At 49.2% G+C, this 20,300-nt stretch overlaps 1 protein-coding gene across 1 annotated transcript; it reads left to right on the forward strand.

The window, feature by feature from the left end:
- Positions 1-289: 289 nt before the first annotated feature.
- On the forward strand, positions 290-18,530 carry HDC (histidine decarboxylase). The gene is made up of 12 exons (XM_080684959.1): positions 290-677; positions 2,735-2,907; positions 6,698-6,811; positions 7,721-7,843; positions 10,374-10,508; positions 10,761-10,904; positions 11,606-11,672; positions 12,525-12,687; positions 12,781-12,871; positions 15,857-15,955; positions 17,236-17,337; positions 17,474-18,530. Exons 1-12 carry the CDS (start codon positions 647-649, stop codon positions 18,218-18,220), a joined length of 1,989 nt encoding a protein of 662 aa, XP_080541085.1. The 5' UTR covers positions 290-646; the 3' UTR covers positions 18,221-18,530.
- The last annotated feature ends 1,770 nt before the right edge of the window (positions 18,531-20,300 follow it).

A 20,300-nucleotide genomic window follows, 5' to 3' on the forward strand; every position in this document is an offset into this window, starting at 1 on the left:
TACACACACACACACACACACACACACACACACACACACACACACACACTTAAGTGCTAAGAACGATTGTGTCTGGTGATTGTTATTCTTTTTGCTTATCTGTGTTTTATCATCTCTTTACAACAACACGTATTATGTAGCAATAAAAAAATTCATTGTGCGAGATGATAACATCTGCCTGCTCCTGAGCACAGCGCCAGCATCCCTCTACGTGCCCACTCCTCCCTCCCTGCCGATGGGGAAGCAGTGGCAGGAGTAATACTAATGATCTGTGCTCCTTCTTCTGCACACCCTCGGCTTTGTTCTGGGCTACGAGCTGGGAGCTCTGTCTGAGGCTGGCGCTTGTCTGAAGCCAGGGGCAGAAAGAACTGAGGGCTCGTCACCACATTTCCCTGCAGGCTCAGGTTGCTAAGTGCAACGTTTCTTCCTCCATTTCTTGATCAAAGTCGTGGTCACTGTCCCTCAGAGCATTGGTAGAGGAAGGGGTGGATTAATTCAGCCTAGAGGAAGGGCTTTTGGAGGGCGGAGCTAAGGTGGAAGGCAGGAGAACCCTTTAAATACAGGGCCCCATCCTGCTGCCCAGGAGCGCCCCTTGGACCTCGTAGAGTCTGTGAGGAGTGAGACTGACTGAGAGAGACGGACTGAGATGATGGAGCCCGAGGAGTACAGAGAGAGAGGTGAGCCAGGGGCATCCCAGGCCCTCTTCCCCGCTGCCAGCCGCAAGCGTTGCTGTCGGTTGTGGGTCCTTAGATTTTGGGGAGTCATTTGACTGGGAATTAGAGTTGGCTGCTGCCAGTTTTTTTCTGCGAAAGGAATGTGGGACCAGAGTTTAAAACTTTTCTCCACCTCTTTCATTCTTCCTGTCATATACCCACTCTCATATACGCCCACTCTGCCATGCCATGCTTTTCTACTGTCTCACAAAATAGAGGATTTGGATTCCTGCTCCACTAAATGGCAAACGGGGGATTGATTATTCGTATCCTGAAATAGGAAAAAAAATTCCCTAAGTATTCTGTAGTCACTGCAAGATCTTTTCTTTCTTAGTATTCATTTTTCTATGTGTGGACTTTTCAGTAGTGTTCTTTCTTTCGGTCATACATTCTGTAAAAGTTTAGTGTGCACCTGCTATACATCAAGCCTTGTGTGCGGAGCAAAACCAAACGGTTATCCCATGTCCAGGCATGGCTCTCCTGAGTGGGGAAGCACTTTCTAAGTTTTTATATCCTCCTCCCACTATCTGGTTATGTTGCCTGAAATTCCTTTGCTGTAAGTTATTGTCCTGTGTCAGAATTCAAGTTTTTTTTCCCTCTCCTCCATTCAGACATAACTCACTAAGTGGCTGTTAGCCTGTAGACGTTAATCTGCACTAGCTTCTATCGTTGCTTTCCAAAGGCACTTTCAGCTGAGAGCAGGTTCTTGTGTGTGAGTGGAACACAAATACGTTTCGTGCTGTCCCTGAACAAGTGGAGGGCTAGGTCCAGGGCTCCCAGGCCTCTGGTGGGGCCTGCTGCAGGCACGAGAAGCATCGGGCAGTGGGAGGGTTGAAGGAGAGCAAAACGAAGAGGGAAGGGCACGGAAGCGTTTGTCTCATTCCCAGTTTTGTCCAAGGCTGTCGTAAGAATTTTGCATAAGGTGGTGCAGAGGGAAGAGGCTCAGGTTCCCTCTCCTTTTCTCTATTTTATTTTACTTGATTTTTTGCATGGGGAAAAGGAGCTTAAGGAGTACCAAGGAGGAATTATATATTGAGAAAGAGAGATGAATACCAGACACGGATGGGGAGATGGAGAGATAGAGAGTCAGAGAGAGACTCCAACAGAGGCACCGCAGACTGAAACTCTCTCCTGGAGAACTGAACGGGAAGAGAGAATAAACCATTTGCAGTCGCTTCTGAGTGTTTGACTCAGCTACCTTTCTTCCTATTAATTTGTTCATTCATTTGGTTAAAAAAAAGTTTTTTTGGGGGGAGCATCTAAAAAATGTTCTAAGCACAGGGCAGCGGGGGAAGGGCGCAAGTAAAGTGATTCAGGCAAGATTTCAGGCTAGTGCAGGGTTCTTAGTTGGGGCCTGTGATTGTGCTTTAGGAACTCCATGAACCTCAGAAATTATAGACCAAATTTCGCATGTATGTCAGCCTATAGTTTTAATCCTATTCTTAAAGAAGTGTATGGCTCTAAAACACATGAGGAATTTTTGATCCATTGGGAATGGTGAACAGATAGATAGATTTCCCCCCTTTCATCAGAACCCGGAATGGGAACTTGCCATCTGTGCTAACAAAGCGTGTAATCTGTGTGCGTGTGTGAGTGCATGTGTGAGTGTGTGTGGGTAACAGTGTTTGGATAGAAAGAGCCACAGAGTTTCTGCTGAACCTCTAAGGCAATGCATTAACAGATGCTCTGTTTTTGGGAGAAAGGTGGGAGAGATGATCAAGGCTGATACAGACCAGGGAAGGGGAGGAAAAGGAAATGGTTTACGTTGACCCTGGAGTTTCATGCTTTGGAGATTTTCCCTCTTGTTCATTCGTCCACTCACACATTCCCTCCATCATTCATCCACTCCCTCACTCGTTTTGTTCTTTTGAAGACAAGGCCTCTGCTGGGCATCCGACCCCCTTCCCCCCATGAACCCACCTCCCTTTCACCACATTCCTTAGCCCAGACTTGAGGGGCACAGCACACCGGGCCAGGCCCAGCCAGGGGACTCGAGGCTGGTTCCTCTGCCTCCCTTGCAGGAAAGCAGATGGTGGATTACATCTGCCAGTACCTGAGCACCGTGGGGGAGCGGCGGGTGACCCCAGACGTGCGGCCCGGCTACCTGCGAGCCCAGCTGCCCGAGAGCGCGCCCGAGGAGCCCGACAGCTGGGACAGCATCTTCGGGGACATCGAGCGAATCATCATGCCTGGGGTGAGATACGGTCACAGGAGTGACTCTGGACTTTGGGGCATAGAAGGGTGGGCGGGAGGCACGAGAAAGGCCTGGGATGAGCCTTCAGCCACTTGGCCGACCTTCAAACCCAACTTCTGGGCACGTGGAGGGCCAGGACTTGGACTGAAATTTGATTTCTGATGCCAGGGGAGCTGTAGTGTCGGGTGGGGAGCGAGAGAGAATAAGAACTGCGCCCAGGGCCCCGTCGGACAGAAGTGTGGCTGTCCAATGGGTCGGGGGAAGTGAGATTGGGTCTGAGGAGGAAGGACACCTGTGGCGAGCACCATGGAGAGAAGGGGCTGGGGTGGCCCCTGAAGCACAGCCGCAGGACCAGGGGCTCCCACAGAATTCCGAGACATGCGACAGAGCAAGAAGGAGGCTGAGAACACAGCCCCCTGAGGGCTGGGCACCTGGGAGGCTGAGTGAGTCCCGTCAGCCCCTTCTCTCTCCTCCATGAGGCGCAGCCACCTCCTTCCTTACCAGGTTTTTCAGGAGTAACAAGGGGCTTTCCCCGACTCGCCCACACTCCTGGAGACAAAGGGCACGACCTGGGGGCAGCCAGGGGCCAGGGTGCAGACAGAAGCTGGATGCTGCGCAGGGCTGGGGCTGGGGCTGGGGCTGGGGCTGGGGCTGGAGGCGAGGCTCGCGGCCATGGGCCCTGGCGACGTCCCTGCAGCCAGGAGTGAGGAGCTGTGGAGGGCATTCCTGCTAAAAGTGCACGAGTCCTCCTCCCCTGGAAGGGCTGCCCTTCACTGGCCTCCAGGCCACATGCCAGGCACTGTACCAGCCGCACTACAGGCCAGCTTGTTTTATCCGACGGGGACCCTACGATCCCTGCTTTATACGTGAGTAAACTGAGGCACAGAGTTCGTTGTCTTCCCAAAGCCACAGAGTTCGTGCCTGGAAAACCCAGGATTTTAACCTGGGCCAGTCTTACTCCCGAGGCTCTGCCGTTTCTCCTACGCGGAGGTCTCCGCTGGTGAGTGACTGAGGGCCTCAGGCTGTGCCGGGCCCCAGGTGCCCTCCCGCGGCTGTGCCCCACACACGGGCTGTCCCGCTCACTCTCCCACGTGGGGCCTTGGTGCTCTGACAAGCACATGCCCAGCAGCTCTGCCCGAGGCCAACTGGAGATCTGCTCCCGTCACCCCCGAAGAGCTGTGGCCTCAGGTGTGCCGGACATGTGCCTGGAGCCAGGGGCGAGAAGCTACTCAAACTCAGAAAGTGATGGCCAGTTTGTGCCAAGCCAAATACTCATCTGTCTGACCAGTCAGCCTATTTCAGAAGCATCTTTTGAAAATTTTTATAGCAATAAAAATTTTACTAAGGAGGCTAGCTCCCCGATAAGATTATCTCATGGATTTGATTCTGTAAAATGTCATCTGCTGAGGGGCCAACTGTAAGTTGGTAGTGCTGGGAAAGCAACTGTCAGAAGAGGCGGAAATGAGCTGATTCATTCGATTGAGAAATTCCAGCAGTTGCTGGGAGTGCGGTCAAAGAGGCTCATTTCTGGACAGAGAGGTCTGTCTGTTTTGATAAGCGTCCCTCTGGCTTATCTGACTGTGTGCATCTCACCAGAACACCCAATTGCCCCTTGATAGGATCAGGAGGATGGAACCCTCCTCTGCATTTCCAAAATAATGTCACTAAGCACATCAGTAAGGAGGCCCAATCGCTCATCTCATCTCACAGGCTGCACAGCCTCTCCGAGCTGGCCTGAAAGCTGTTGGCCCTTGGCTTTCTCATTTTGGCCAGCACCTCACTGACAACTGGGTTAGTTTTTCTCTCCCAGCCACCTCCGCGATGCAAAGAGAAGAAAAAACAAAACAAAAAAACAACCACGATCATTTAGCTTTAATTCCCATCCTGGTTAGAAAAATCTCGTCTCCTCTTGTTGAGGGGAGAGCAGCAGGGGGAGAGGGCAGGATGCCATCCTGCTTAGGCATTGGGCTCTGGAGTCAGACAGCGCTGGGTGTTAGTCTGGGCTTTTTTGCCTGCCCCTCTGAGGGATGTGTGGTCCCGGGGACGCTGCCTCTCAGCCAGCCCCAATTCTCATCTGTAAGACAGGGATCATGGCAGAACCTACCTCATAGGGGTGCTGTGAGAATGAAATAAGGTAAATCATGGAGAGTGGGAGATACTGCTGTTACCTACGATGCCTTCCGCCTGGTGCAACTCAGAGGAAGAGGTACGATCACCTAAGAGTCAAGTCAGGATAAGTGATGTGTCCATCACCAGGTGATCACCGTTCACGTTAGTGCTTTACATTTGACACGTTTCCTCCAGGCCAGTTTATACAGCAACCCCAGGAGACAGGATTTAGTTTTTGATGAGAAACTGAGGTTGAGAGAGGTGCAGGGGAAGATCCTGGTTTTATGAGGTCTGAATCCCCTACAAATTTTAAGATCCCCTTTAAGAAAATAAACTTAAGGATGGATCTCAAAAGAGAATCATACAAACATGGGACCTTGGAGCTTAAGTTCAGTAGCTTCACAGTAAATAGACAAGGTGACACAGCTGGTTAGGGGCAGAGGTAGGACTGGAACCTGTGCCTTTGAATTTAAACCTGAGGGTCCTTCTACCATACACGCTGTACAGGACACTGTCCTTGTTCTTGAGGGATAACAGGAATTTGTGCCCCCTAAATAACTCGATGCTACAGCAAGACGTCATCTAATGAGCTCTCAGAAGAATGTAACAACTAGAAGGAGAGTGCTCCATGGGCTGAGGGAAGGAATCAAAGGGACCGGGGAGTTGGGCAAGGATTTGTGGAGGAAATGAATATGTTGTAGCTTTCTAAGAATTGACAGATTTTAGAGGGTCATATCTGTGTGTGCAATACCTTCCTGTGAGAGCACACAACATTGCTCAAAGCCAAGAATGAAGAGATAAACAGGGTGTGTTTGCAGAGAAGTGAGATGAAGCCAGATTAGATCATCAGTGAGGCCAGTGAGCCCCTGAGGATGCTTCAGGGACCTGTTCTACTTGGCTCCTCTTTATATCCAGCTTAAGCTGATTGTGGGCTCAGGGGTTAGCCTGGAGGCAGGGGTCCCATGCCTTTGGGCTTCCACTTCTCCTTCCCTCTTCTCTCCTCTCTCCATCCCCACTGGGAAGCTAAGGACAGATTTGAATCCATTCACCCCGACCCCCCGCAGGAGATGCTTGCCCAGAGAGCTCCAAGATCCCTAACACACTGCTTTTTACGAAACTGGATGAGACAAGCAACCGGCTGTCCCCAACAGTCTCCTTTTCTTTTTATTACTGGGCAGGGGTGGCGGGGAGATAAGCATTGGAGACCAATGTGACATTACCCAGAATTCCCCAACTCTAATTCCTACAGTGGTTCTCAACCTTTCTAATGCCACGACCTTTTAATACAGTTCCTCATGTTGTGGTGACCCCCAACCATAAAATTATTTTTGTTGCTACTTCATAACTGTAATTTTGCTACTGTTAATGAATCGTAATGTGAATATCTTGTTTTCCGATGGTCTTAGGCTCTACAGCAGCGGTTCTCAACCTGTGGGTCGCTAGCAGGGTCGCCTAAGACCATCGGAAAACACAGATATTTACATTGCAATTCATTACCAGTAGCAAAATTACACCGTGAATATGCCTTATTTGTATGGAGCTGTGTCACTTAGTTGGCTATCTTAAAAATGCCAGCCCATCTCCAGACTGGGTGCTTCCCCTTGCCAGGGAGGGTCTCTGGAGGAGGACGGCCTCCTGCACATGCCTCCCGGTGTCACCTGTGTACATGCTCTGCCTCCAGGTGGTACATTGGCAGAGCCCCCATATGCACGCCTACTACCCAGCTCTCACCTCTTGGCCGTCACTGCTGGGCGACATGCTGGCTGATGCCATCAACTGCTTGGGATTCACCTGGGTGAGTAGCAGCGGCTATATCTATGACCAGTGGCAACGGGGACGCAGCAGGAAGTGACATCCGGGGGCACACATATTTGGTCCTGGTCTCTGAATAGGGTGCCAAGTTAAATATTAACAATGGCTATATTCTTTGGACTTAAGCTTTACATAAATGATCTCAACTTGTCCTTTAATCCTATGGAATCGTGAGTATTGGCCCCATTTTGTGAATGAAGAAAGTGAGGCTTAAGTACCTTATCTCCCCATGAGCACACAGCTCAAAGAGAAAAGAGGAGCTTTGGACTGAGAGCTGGTTATTGCCATCGTTTGTGACCCTAACTAAGCACTTTGTGCCTGTAGATACAACTTCATCTGTGCTCTTGTCTTTGAGGCCCTAAGACTTCCCTTAATAACCCCTTAAGCACCAATCAGCTTTAAATTATGCCAGAATACTCTTAGAATAGCTTTATATTTTAAGCCTGAACTGTTATAGGATGTGTGTGTGTGTGTTGTGGGGGGGGGGGGGGAGGGGGAGGGTTTGAGAGGGGGAGATAGATGCTATCATTTCCAGGAAGGAGTGCTTGCTTTCTTAATCCTAAAACTTCCTCCTGGCCTATAGAATGCATCTCAGCTGGGCATTTAAGGGACTTAGGGAGCCCAATGGAAGCAACCATTTCTAGGGCTCGGAGTACCAGGAGAATCCACATCATCGAGGGTGGCAAGAATCCAAAGCCCCACATTCTTTTCCTTTTTTTGGCTTGATAGAGGATGGGGTGGGGCTGGGGCACAGGGCCCGCCTTGACCCCTTCTCCAGGGTTACCATCGCGGCCAGGGGAAGACTAGGGCAGAGACAGATGTATTTCTGGGGCTGGTGGGCCCATCTTGGTGCCCTGGGGCTAGCCAGACGAGGCTGCTTTCCCTCTTTCAGGCTTCCAGCCCTGCGTGCACGGAGCTGGAGATGAACGTCATGGACTGGCTGGCGAAAATGCTGGGACTCCCAGAGCACTTCCTGCACCACCACCCTGGCAGCCACGGGGGAGGCGTCTTGCAGGTGCCTCCATTGTCCAAGCTCCCCCTAGCATGGGGAATAGGTAGTGAGAGATAAGTCAAACCCTTGCCTGGGCAATTCTCCTGTTCATCAGGAGTCTCCACATGTCACTCACGCCCCCACCATCGCCATTACCATCATCACTGTTATGGTTGACACCATCATCACCAACACCATCACTGGCATAGCTACCACCCCCTCCTTGGCCACCCCCACCCATTGCTGCCACTCCCTTCTCAACTTCCACTTGGTCCACACTGATGCTTCCACCATCTCCACTCTTTCTCTTTTCCTTGAAAAAGATGAAAAGGTCAACGCATCATCACATTTCCTGTCTTACTGGATTCAGGCTTCTTAGTTTACAATCTGACAATTCCCCTCCCTTGTCCCACTTTACACCATATGTTAATGGGAAAAGAGAAGCAAGTAGAGGTTCTTCCTATCCCTCCTAGGTCCAGGAGGCCCTTGGCAGTGAGGAATTAACACCATACATCAGTTCGTCTAGTCCTACAACCTATCTTTGTATATCTATCAAATGATGGTTCTTCAAATATATATATATATATAAATATATAATATATATGTTATACACACACACACACACACATATATATATGAACCCCAAATTCTTGAATTCTATTATAATGTGCAATTTTCCTACTTTTATAATATATAAATAGGATGATAATATTTCCCTCACACCTCACACAGAGTGGATTTGAGGATTAAAAGAATTCTTCTATTCAATAAAAACCCACACTGCCCTGAGATGGGGACTGGAAAGTTCGATGGGTCCACTTGTTAACTAAGTGACTCCCTGTCTCACTTCAACCTGGCACCAGGATTAAAGCGTGAATCTCACAAGGCAGGCACATTATCGTATGTCATGGACGTTCTGGGTGTTAGCAAGTAGCTAAAAGTTCAGATGGTCTATCAGGGAGAACATGCTAAATGTCTGCTGTACATGATCTTGCTTTTCATCATTCATCTCAAGAGACCTGTAGGTAAACATCATCATTCCCAATTTTTGAGATAAGAGCACTGAAGGTCACAGAGGTTAAAAGCTTGCTGCAGGTCACACAGCTGGTAAGTGAGAGAAAAGCCCGTCTGAGTCCAAACCATGTTTTATCCTGCATTCATCAGCCAGGTGAACTTGGTTGAGTCCTGTAACCTCTGAGCATCATTATCCTCATCTTTTAGACAAGAATCACAAGAATCTCAGAGAGGTTTTATGAGGAGCAAATGGGCTGACAGAAAGTGTTTTGTGAATTACAAATTGCTATACAGCACTAAGGTGGTGTTATTACTACTCTGCTGGCTTCTTTGTTGTGGAGTGATTTTCAGCCACTGACTATGTAGGGGAATGTGGTCCATACCACTCCGGGGACACTGCCTGAAAGCAGGGAGCTATCAGCCGTAGGTCTCCTGAAGATTTCCAGAGGCAAAGATATTGAAGACTGAGTGATGAATGAGGAGAAACCGTAAAGATCCTGTGGGGCTGCTGAGGTGGCCCCCAGGATCCCCACAGTCATAACCAGAGCAAAGTCCTAGCCGATCCTCATCGGGATATTCAGGACTCTCATCCTGGAGGCAGTTAAAGGGACATGCTCCATTTTGTAAATGGAAAAAGTCTTCCAGAGGGAAAAGTAGCTCAAGGTCCCGAGCACCAATGGCAGCAAAACGGATGCCAAAGTCACCAGCCTCTCTCAGAGGCCAGGACCCTCTCTTTGGGATATCCCTGTGGAAACAAGCTCCATTTCCTTACCTAATGAATTGAGAGAACTTTCTCCCCCCTGCTTCTTTCTTTAATCTAGGGTTAAATTAATGTTTCTCAATTTCCAAGCATAAATATATTTTGACCATTTTTTATTATTTATTTTGAATTTTACTGCATCATAATGAGAAAGCATAGCCTCTAAAATCTCCTATTTTATTTTTTAATCCTCACCCAAGGATATTTTTTCCATTGATTTTTTTTTTGGGGGGGTGTGTGGAAGGGTTGGGGAGAGACACAGAAAGAGAAACATCGATGTGAGAGAGACACATCGATTTGAGCCTGCATCCGAGGTACGTGCCCTTGACCAAAATCGAACACAGGACCCTTTGGTGTGCGGGCCGACACTCTATCTGAGCCAAACTGGCTAGGATGAGAGTGTTTTCTTTTAAGCATGTTTTACAAGAGGAACAAACATATCTATAACCAAACTTGTATCTATCAGGAGCTAACCTTTCTCTTTTTGGTTTCTGCGGCCTCTCTAATAAAGATGCTGGTTTTAGGTGAAAATGTGCTTTCATTACTTCCCTGGAAAGTTAGAGAGAGGTGTCCCAGGATTGCTTAGGGTGCTGCGAATGGAGAATGCAGAATAGGTCTGTGAGCTTAGGCAGGAGCTGTGTGCTTTTTTGAGGAATAGCTATTACACACACACACACACACACACACACACACACACACACACACACCTGTGAAGAGCCTGGGGAATTTGGAAGAGAAGACAGGGAGCGGCTGCCACTGGTAATCCTTCTTCCCTCACAGAGCACAGTCAGTGAGTCCACCTTGATTGCCTTATTGGCGGCAAGAAAAAACAAAATCCTAGAAATGAAAGCGTCTGAGCCTGGGGCAGACGAGTCCACCCTGAACGCGCGGCTCATTGCCTACGCCTCTGACCAGGTGAGTTGCCCACCACAGGCCATACCTTCAGGCCATTGCTTGGGTTCCGGAGTCTTGGCCCTGGAGTAATTTTCTTCTAGACATGAGTGTACTGGGGCTTAGGGGAGCTCAGGCCTGAGAGATTGTCTCCAGGGACCGCAGGGACTGAGAAGTGTTGAATGTTATAAGTGACTCCCTTAGTCTGGCTCAGCAGTTTCCGGGGAGTGCTCCTCCCAGGATGACTCTGCTAACAGGTTTCCGTGGTCCTGCCAGGCTCACTCCTCAGTGGAAAAGGCTGGTTTGATTTCTCTTGTGAAGATGAAGTTTCTGCCTGTGGACAGCAACTTCTCACTCCGAGGGGAAGCTCTTCAGAAAGCCATCGAGGAGGACAAGGAGCAGGGCCTGGTGCCTGTTTTTGTAAGTCAGAATGTGTTCTGAGCTTAGTCTGATAGACTTGGAGGTGAGGAAGGAATGTTGGCAGAATTCAGGTAAGTAACATGTTGCAAACAAAAGCAGAAAGGCCCTCAAATGCAATGTTTTATAATTTATGAGTTGCTATTTGTTTGTGTGTTAGAAAATAAATTTGGGGGGTTCATAACCAGCATTAAAAAAAGAAATGGAATAGAAAAATCTCAAAGTGCATTCCTGTAGCCAGAGGATGTATTGTTTGGTGAAACTTTTATTTTAAATACACATGTATATAGGTACTAGGTTACCATATAAAGTGCATTTCGTTTTTTAAAAAAGATGTCTTTATTGATTTTTAGAGAGGAAGGGAGAGGGATAGAGAGATAGAAACACCAAAGATGACAGAGAATCATCAATCGGCTGCCTCCTACATGCCCCCTACTGGGGATCGAGCCCGAAACCTGGGCATGTGCCCTTACTGGGAATTGAACTGTGACCTCTTGATTCATGGGCTGATGCTCAACCACTGAGCCACATCGACTGGGCTAAGATGCAGTTCTTACTGCAGGTCATGGTAAAATATAGTGTGAGATACCCATTGCTCTAGTGGAATGGGTGGGGTAGATAATATCTGTGGTTAAATTTTCTTTCAAACCAAATGTGTCCCAAGAGCCCACCTTTCCACATTAACTTCCTGTGTTTGCCTCCAGGTCTGTGCAACCCTGGGGACCACTGGGGTCTGTGCCTTTGACTGCCTGTCAGAGCTGGGCCCCATATGTAAGTCTGCCCTGTCTGGCTGGGAAGACAAGTAATGAATTCTAGAATGTTCCCTAGAGCAAGAACCTGAAAGGAACTCTATGGAATTAACTTGCCCCTCCATGATCATTGCAGAGAGTATAGGAAGAGCCACCACAGGTGACAAATGTGTCCTCCCAGACAGCCAGGCCACTGCTTCCCCAGAGGTGTGACCAGGGGTGAGAGCTGTTCTCCCTTGCGTCCTGTCCTAGCAGGCCACAGTGTGAGCCTCGGGCTTCTCACCCTCTCACTTTATGTCAAAATCGGCTTAAAGCAGGCTGCGTCCCAAAGCACGGGGAGAATGAGGACAGTGAAATGTCTTCTGATCTAGGCTAAGGAAATGAAAAGTGTAGGGTAGGGGAAACCATGGAGGGAGATCAAGACAGAAAAGACCCCCAAATGTGATTGTTTAAATGTCTGAGCAAGAAACCACCTAGGATGAGGGACATCCCTCTCTAATGCGTGTACTAGACGCATTAACATTGTTCTCCAGGCCAGCGGCAAGTTGGGGTCTGTGTCAGAAAGCTCTAGGGTGAGGCCAACAGGGTGTTGTCTCCTGGCCAGGGAGGGAAAAAGGCCAGGGTGGGGCTCCGTAGGCTCTCCCTGTAGGAGGTGGTGGGGCCTCATCCCAGCCCACTCCTCACACCAAGGCTCCCTCTCATCTCCACGGGCCTTGATGTCCCAGGAAGCCAGAGCAGGCCGGCCTTTCCCGGCTCTTTTCTTGTAGCCCACCAGCCAGCTGGGCCAGACAAGAGATGCCTTTTAGCTGGCTGGTGGCAACCCCCACTCTCACCCCAGCCCCACCTCCCAGCCAGGTGACCTTTGCCCCTTCAGGTGCCAGGGAAGGGCTGTGGCTCCACATCGATGCTGCCTATGCGGGCACTGCCTTCCTGTGCCCTGAGTTCCGGGGGTTCCTGAAGGGCATTGAGTATGCTGACTCCTTCACCTTTAATCCTTCCAAGTGGATGATGGTGCACTTTGACTGTACCGGGTTCTGGTGAGTGTGGCAGCCGAACCCCCAGCCCCCCCTGGGAAAGCCTTGCTTCCCCTGGGGAGGCCTCTGCCACTTACGCCCCCTGGGGACCCACAGGGTCAAGAACAAGTACAAGCTGCAGCAGACCTTCAGCGTGAACCCCGTCTACCTCAGGCATGCCAACTCGGGCGCGGCCACCGATTTCATGGTGAGTGGCCAGGAGCGAGCAGGGGTGGGGGTGGAGGTTCTGAAATGGAAGCTGTCTGCATGTGACACCCCAGGGTCTCCTGTATGTCAGCTCTGGTCAGAAAGTGGCACATGGGGAGTCCACCCCATAATATTGCTAACTGTAGACCTGTGCCCAGCATGAAACCCAGGACACTTTAAAAATCCTAAAAATGAGACCAACTTTTGAGGCAGTCTGCACCTTTCCTAAATATTTGTGGCCTTTTTTTAATTTAAGTTTTAATTTTTTTGTGGCCCCTAAAAATTTCTTTTATTATTATTCTGATCTTCTTCTGTCCTGGACAATCTTTTCTGCCTGCCACCCAGCAGCAGGGCAGGGTGCAGAATTTCCTTGAGTAGAGGAAGGGGTTCCTTGCTTAAATCACTTTTATGTTTTTGTCCACATAGAGGCACTGTGGAAGGCTCCACCTTGGGGTGGGTCAGGGACATCCTTCCTGAGTTTCTGGATGCTTCTAAACATTCCCGGTGTTTTCACTAGCTGCATCTCAGTCTTTCCAACCTGCCCACATTCTCAGCCCACATTCCCCATCTCTTGGGGAAACAGGTTCTTCAGATTTAACGCCTCAGTTTGAAGACAGTCCTTCCTGTAATTGTAGGGCAAACAAATAAGTTGCTTGTCATGTCCACGGGGAGGCGGCAGTGGCATTGGGAAACTTAGTGGACCTTGACTTCCTTATATGTTCACATTCAATATTATTTTGTATTAGTTTCAGGAATACAGCATAGTGGTTAGACAATCATATACTTTACAAAGTGGTGCCCCCAATATTTCCAGTACCCACCTGGCACCATGCATAGTTATTACAATATTATTGACTACATTTCCTATGCTGTACTTTATGTCCCCACGACTATTCTCTAACTACCGATCTGTACTTCTCAATCCCTTCACCTTTTCACCCCTCCCCTGTCTCCCTACCCCTCTGGCCACCACCAGTCTGTTCTCTGCATCTGTGAGTCTGGAAACTTACTGTTTCTATTTCCACATCTAGAAAGTGCTGCTTTGTACCTTTTCTTCTCTCACCTCTAATCCCATGGATTTAATTTTCAAGACTACAAAGAAACTCCTGGAAAACTAAAGCTGCTATTTGCTGTGACCTGGGGGTCTTCCCTACTGTTCTGACCTGTGCCCCAAGCTCCTTTTCACCCAGGCAGCTGCAGCTTTAAATAGAAGCCCACAGCATCCTGGGAGAGAAGACTTAGGGGCTTCATTCCTGGGGACCTGGAGCCACCCAAACTCAGGGCACGGTTCTCTGACATTAGGGATGTGGGGCGTGGGGGAGGGGGAGGGAGGCATTCTCTTGTAGAGGAGACCTGCAAGATTGTGAAGTACACAGAGGAGGTTTGGGAATGCCTTGAGTTAAAGAAGAGCATGTCACCCATTGTAAGCCCAAAAGATACTAGCAGCAGGAACCACCCAGCTGGGTCAGCATGGGTTGGTTTTAGAATAGTGACAAGAGGAATAACTGGGTATATAAACAGAGTGTGAAGAAATCAAAATTAAAATAATCTCTGCCTCTCCTTTAATTTGCTGGTGAAATAAAGTAGCTAATTTATAAGCATCTGGAAAGCAATGTTTTTTTTTAGAGAAGGCCCCTAGCATCCATTCATTTTTCTCCCAGTGTCCACCTAACAAGTGGTGGAGGTGATGTCGTCCTTGGGATTTTGCTCTGTGTCTGGGTTTTGATGCCCTCTGCTGGTAAATGAGAGTTTCCAAGCTGGTGCTCACCACTAAGCCTTTGATTTCCTTTGCCTGGAAATCAAAGGCTTAGTATTTGATGTGGGAGAAATACTGTCTCAACCAAGGGGTAAGGTCCCAACTGTGCCTGGGTCAGGAAGCTGGGGTGAAAGATGAAGGTGAGCATGTTTGGAGGATTTGGCAATCCTGTGGATGAGTAGGTAAATATTCAGTGGGGTCAATATTTATTTTCAGTCAACAGAAATTATGGTAGAAGCTTCCTGACATTTGAAGAAGAGGTCACTAGAAACCACATTACCCATCAGAATAACTATAAATGTTTTCCACACCCTTTGCCCTGTTTTCAGATCTGAGAAATTGATGAGATATTGCATTGAAAAATTTCAAATCTATGGTGCCTGCAACCTTGAACTTTAAGCTCTGTTGAATTTAGTCACCAGGGAAAAAAGGTCAATTTCAGTCTAACAGAGGCTGACATGCAGATGCTCATTTGAAATCTGAAAGCTGGAGTGATGCCCCCTGAGGGCACAGGGAAAAGTTAGGACGAGAAAGTGAAATGAAATGATGACCATCTATGTGCGAGGCAGAAATACTACTGTGGTTTGTGGCTCACATCTTAATCGTGTAAATAGCCCAAACCGACCGTTAACTTCCTTTGAAGCTCTTTACACCCTTTTTGAACCACTTCCCTGGGGGTGCTGTTCCTTTTCTGCCTCACAAGGAACCGGTAGGTGGCACTGCTCAAGGTCACAGCCGGTGGGGCAGAGATCAGGAGACACCAGGTCTGCGGGGCTCCGGCCTCTGAGCTCTTGACCACTGTACTTCACAGTTTGGGGGGTGGGGTAGGGAGTAGAAATAGAACTTTATTTTCTGCTGTTCAAGGAACTGAGGTTCCCTTAGGAGAAAAAAAATGTATTGCCTTTCCTTACCTTGAGTTTCAGCCTGGGATGAAATGTTTAAAGCTGCACTTAAACATCAAGTGTCTTCTCCTTGGTTCGGGGTCATGGACTTGGTTTCCACTTGTCCTGGTCTTGGACAAGGACTTACTGGTCACCTTCATCAGTGACTTCGTCACATGACAGGGCAGCCTTTGGGTAACTTGCCTTGGCTGCTCCTTAGCAACTGCTTCAGAGATCTGGTGATACCGACCATCCCTGGAGGGCTGGGCAGGCAAGGATGCTAAGGCCCAGGAGTGCGTGAGGGGGCGGCGTCCTGTCTCTAACCTGGCTCTGTGTTCCTCTGTTTTAGCACTGGCAGATCCCCCTGAGCCGGCGGTTTCGCTCTATTAAGCTCTGGTTTGTGATTCGGTCCTTCGGGGTGAAGAACCTACAAGCGCACGTCAGACATGTATGTAATTGTTTGTGCAAGGACTGTGGGCTGAGCTGGGTTTGCTATGTGTCCCAGTGGGGAGGAAGGCTGGGCTCAGGTGTCTGGGGCTGTTCTCGGGCTGCTGGGAGTTAACTATTCAGGGTGGCCATCTCTTTGTTAGCTAGAGGAACACTGAGCAGAGCAAGACACATAAAACAGCTAGAAAATATTTAGCAGGGTGCTTTCCCTGAGAGAGCCTTAGGACCTGAACATGAAGAGTTCTTGAAGACTGTTTTAAAGAGACCATGCAGTGGAGAGAGACAAGGGCTCTGGATGAGGCTGGGCGAAACTCATTTCATCCTAGTCAAAGACAGGATTAGCTGAATCCCTTGCCTTCTCTTGAAATAGAGTAGCAGGTGTGAGAACCAGGTGATAGCGATTACTTAGCAAATGTTTGATTGATATGATTGGATGCTTGGAGAAATTTTAAGAAATGAAAGAAGTCCTGTTCTTGTTTAGTTAATAACATGGAAATAACATAGAAAAAAATTGAAATGACCAAATTTCAGTGAAAGATCAATATGATACAAAACTTAATTTTTTTTTTTATTACGGTAAAACATACCTAAAAATTTTTACAATTTTAACCATGTGTAAGTCTACAATGAAGTGTCATTAAGTGAAATAACAATGTGTGCAACCGTCACTACTATCAATTTCCAGAAACTTTTCATCTCCAGCAGAAACTCTGTATCCTCTAAACAGGTACAAAGCCTCTCCACAGTGTATGTGGAGATGATGTGTAAAACATGTTCTTTGTGGAATAGCGGGGAAAAGGGGATGCAAGGGCATGTGAGGTGAAAAGGTTTGGGAGGCGAGGGAAAGATGGTGCCTTTATGTGCAGTGGAAACAAGCTGCACCCCTCACGAGGCACCGGCTGGGAACGCAGGGCCTGGGCTGGGTGTTGACCCTCCCTTGACCCCTTGGCGGGTCAAGAAGCTGCGAAGCCAGGATATGAGGCCAGATTGTCTCGATCATAAAATACTAGTACATGCCTTCTGGTTCTGGGGTGAGTTGAAAGAAGGCCCTGAGACATGGGTCTGGAGGTAGATCTGAAATGACAAGAAACAGGGAGTCATTGGAAGGTTTCCAGCTTGGAACAGGAGCAAAATCAAACGGAGAAGAAAATGTGGCGGAAGCCATTCGGATCTCAATGGTTCGAAGGCCCTGGCTTAAACCCACATAGCAGTGTGAAAGTTAACGCATGCTTGTCCCTTTGCCTGACTATTCATCTCAGCTCTCTCTCTTTACAATTCTAGGGGACTGAAATGGCTAAGTATTTTGAATCTCTGGTCAGAAATGACCCTTTCTTTGAAATTCCTGCCAAGAGGCACCTTGGCCTGGTGGTTTTTCGTCTCAAGGTAATGTGCTCTTCCGAGGCTATGAATGATATTATTCAGTGATCGCTTCACATGTTGGAAACTGTAAATGCTGGGCTTTTGGGGATGCTTACAGGGGATATGGTACCGACTCCACTTCCCTTTATCCTTCATACAGGGTCCTAATTGTCTCACGGAGAGTGTGTTGAAGGAAATAGCTAAAACTGGCCGAATCTTCCTCATCCCGGCCACTGTCCAGGACAAGTTGATCATCCGCTTCACCGTGACCTCCCAGTTCACCACCAGGGATGATATCCTGAGAGACTGGAATCTCATTCGTGATGCTGCCACTCTCATCCTGAGTCAGCACTGTACCTCCCAGCCGAGCCCTCAGGCCAGGGGCCTCATCCCCCAAACCAGGGGCCCCAGAGCCCTGAGCAGTGGAGTGGCCCTTCAGTCCCTCGGCGGGGCTGAGGATGACCTAGCCCAGGCCCGAAGGATCGTCAAGCAGCCTCAGCGTGTGGGGGCCGGTCTTGAGGGGAGGGAAGACGGCCGCCCCCTAGAAACCCTGCTGGACCCACCTGATGACTGCTTTTCCGAAGAGGCCCCAGCCGTGGCCAAGCGCAAGCTGTCCTCCTTCCTGATCAATTACTTGTCCGTGCGGAACAAGAAGAAGGCCGTGCGTTCTCTCAGTTGCAACAGCGTGCCTGTGAGTGCTCAGAAGCCACTGACCTCAGAGGGCCCCGTGAAGAATGGGAGCTCCTCGGCGGTCAACATCTTCTCTAGGTTTCCTGAAGAGATGATGATGCTGAAGAAAAGTGCCTTCAAAAAACTAATCAAGTTCTACAGCGTCCCCAGCTTCCCTGAATGCAGCTTGCAGTGTGGGCTGCAGCTGCCCTGCTGTCCCCTGCAGGCGATGGTCTAGACCAGGGGTTCCAGCGGAGTCAACGAGGTGTTTCAGGGAGGCTCTGAGCCCCTGGGAATTGTACGCTGAATCTGTGTGCTTATGTGAATGTGCATTTTTATTGGGGGAAAGCTTATAATTTTTTTCAGATTCTCATAGAGGTTTTATGACTCATAAAAGGGTACAAAGGGAGAGTTTAAGCCAGCATGCCCCAGAAGGTTCCAGCAGTTTGGTCAGAGAAAAAGGGCCTAGGGGGTGTACGGACAGGCAGCTTCTGTGGTTTAGCTTGTGACATGAAATGTAACGTAGAAATAAACTTTGCTTGTCTATGAAAAAGAAAAAGCATATCCTGTGTGATTTAATTGACGACTGAAATGTTGATTCATTAACCAGCGCATATCCTGGAGCCTAAATGCGTGTACTTTTGGATTCTGCTTTAAAAATATATATATATTTTTTATTGATTTCAGAGAGGAAAGGAGAGGGAAAGAGAGATAGGAACATGAATGATGAGAGAGAATCATTGGTCAGCTGCCTCCTACACCGGGGATCGAGCCCGCAACCTGAGCGGTGCCCTGACTGTGCCCTCTTGGTTCATAGATCAATGCTCAACCACTGAGCCAGCCGGGTGGATTCCGATTTTAGAGGATACTGAAGATTTGGGTTTGACTGTGAAAAAGAGAGTCTGGAGGAGCCCTTGGTATGAAGAACGCAGGCACTGTGGCTTATAGTGTATAATAAGAGAGGAATATGCTAACTATCCATTACATCATGAGGTGTAAGGACCGACCGCAGAACAATCGGATCACGGATCTGCAGGAGGGTGGGGCAGTGAACTACAAGCGGTGGAGAGCTACAGGAGGGGCAGGGCAGCAAGCTATAAGGGGGGGAGGGGAGCTACAGGAGGGCGGGACAGTGGGCAGAGAGCTACAGGAGGGTGGCAGCGACCTACTGGCACACGGATTGGTGCGCAGGGCTACTAGTAGTTTATAAATGAGGAAACTGAGGCTCCAGGTCACTCGGCTTGTAAGTGGCCAAGCCCAGGTGTTCTAGTTTTCAGTAAAACCCATGCTGTTTCCTCTGTACTATACTGTTAAAGATTGTACTTGACTGGAGGCTCTCATTCCATTAGGCCGTCTGACCCTTCCGTACATTTAAATTTTCTTCCTCTAGGGATTGTCTCAGTTTTCTGGACCCTGTAGTCAAATAAACGCTGTGTTCAATGGCAGCTTGCTCATAGTTAGTTCACAGGCTAAAAAAATTATTTTCTTTCCATCTCAGAGGGCACTTTTTCAGGGAGTGGCTCTGAAATTGGTTATATTAGCAATGTCAAAGGTAAACAAAGCTGCAAGAACGGATTTTAATCAGTAATTTTATTCAGTAACTAGAGGCCCAGTGCACAAAATTTGTGCATGGGGTGTGTGTGCCCCTCAGCCCAGCCTGTACCGTCTCCAATCTGGGACATCCCTCTCACAATCCAGGACTGCTGGCTCCCAACCACTCACCTGCCTGCCTGCCTGATTGTCTCTAACCACTTTTGCCTGCCAGCCTGATCACCCCCTAACCACTCCCCTGCCAGCCTGATCAACGTCTAACTGCTCCCCTGCCAGCCCGATTGACCCTAACTGCCCTCCACTGCTGGCCTGGTCACCCCTAACTGCCCTCCCCTGCTGGCCTGGTCACCCCTAACTGCCCTCCCCTGCAGGCCTGGTTACTCCCAACTGCCCTCCCCTGCAGGCCAATTCCCCCTAACTGCCCTCCCCTGCTGGCCTGGTCACTCCTAACTGCCCTCCCCTGCTGGCCTGGTCGCCCCTAACTGCCCTCCCCTGCAGGCCTGGTTACTCCCAACTGCCCTCCCCTGCAGGCCCAATTCCCCCTAACTGCCCTCCCCTGCTGACCTGGTCACCTCCAACTGTCCTCCCCTGCAGGCCTGGTCCCCCCCAACTGCCCTCCCCTGCAGGCCTGGTCGCTCCCAACTGCCCTACCCTGCAGGTTTTTTGCCCCCAACTGCCCTCCCCTGCTGGCCTGATCACCCACAACTGCCCTCCCCTGCAGGCCTGGTCACCTCCAACTGCCCTCCCCTGCAGGCCTTCTTGTGGCG

The sequence above is a fragment of the Plecotus auritus genome, assembly GCF_963455305.1.
Source record: "Plecotus auritus genome assembly, chromosome: 1".
In the NCBI taxonomy this organism is placed as follows: domain Eukaryota; kingdom Metazoa; phylum Chordata; class Mammalia; order Chiroptera; family Vespertilionidae; genus Plecotus; species Plecotus auritus.

Bases quoted from the DNA above. Each gene is read 5' to 3' on its own strand.
- HDC (XM_080684959.1), top strand. From the start codon at position 647: ATGATGGAGCCCGAGGAGTACAGAGAGAGAG. The intron at 7,844-10,373 runs GTGCCTCCATTG...CTTCCCTCACAG, and splicing joins ACGGGGGAGGCGTCTTGCAG to AGCACAGTCAGTGAGTCCAC. The intron at 10,905-11,605 runs GTAAGTCAGAAT...GTTTGCCTCCAG, and splicing joins AGGGCCTGGTGCCTGTTTTT to GTCTGTGCAACCCTGGGGAC.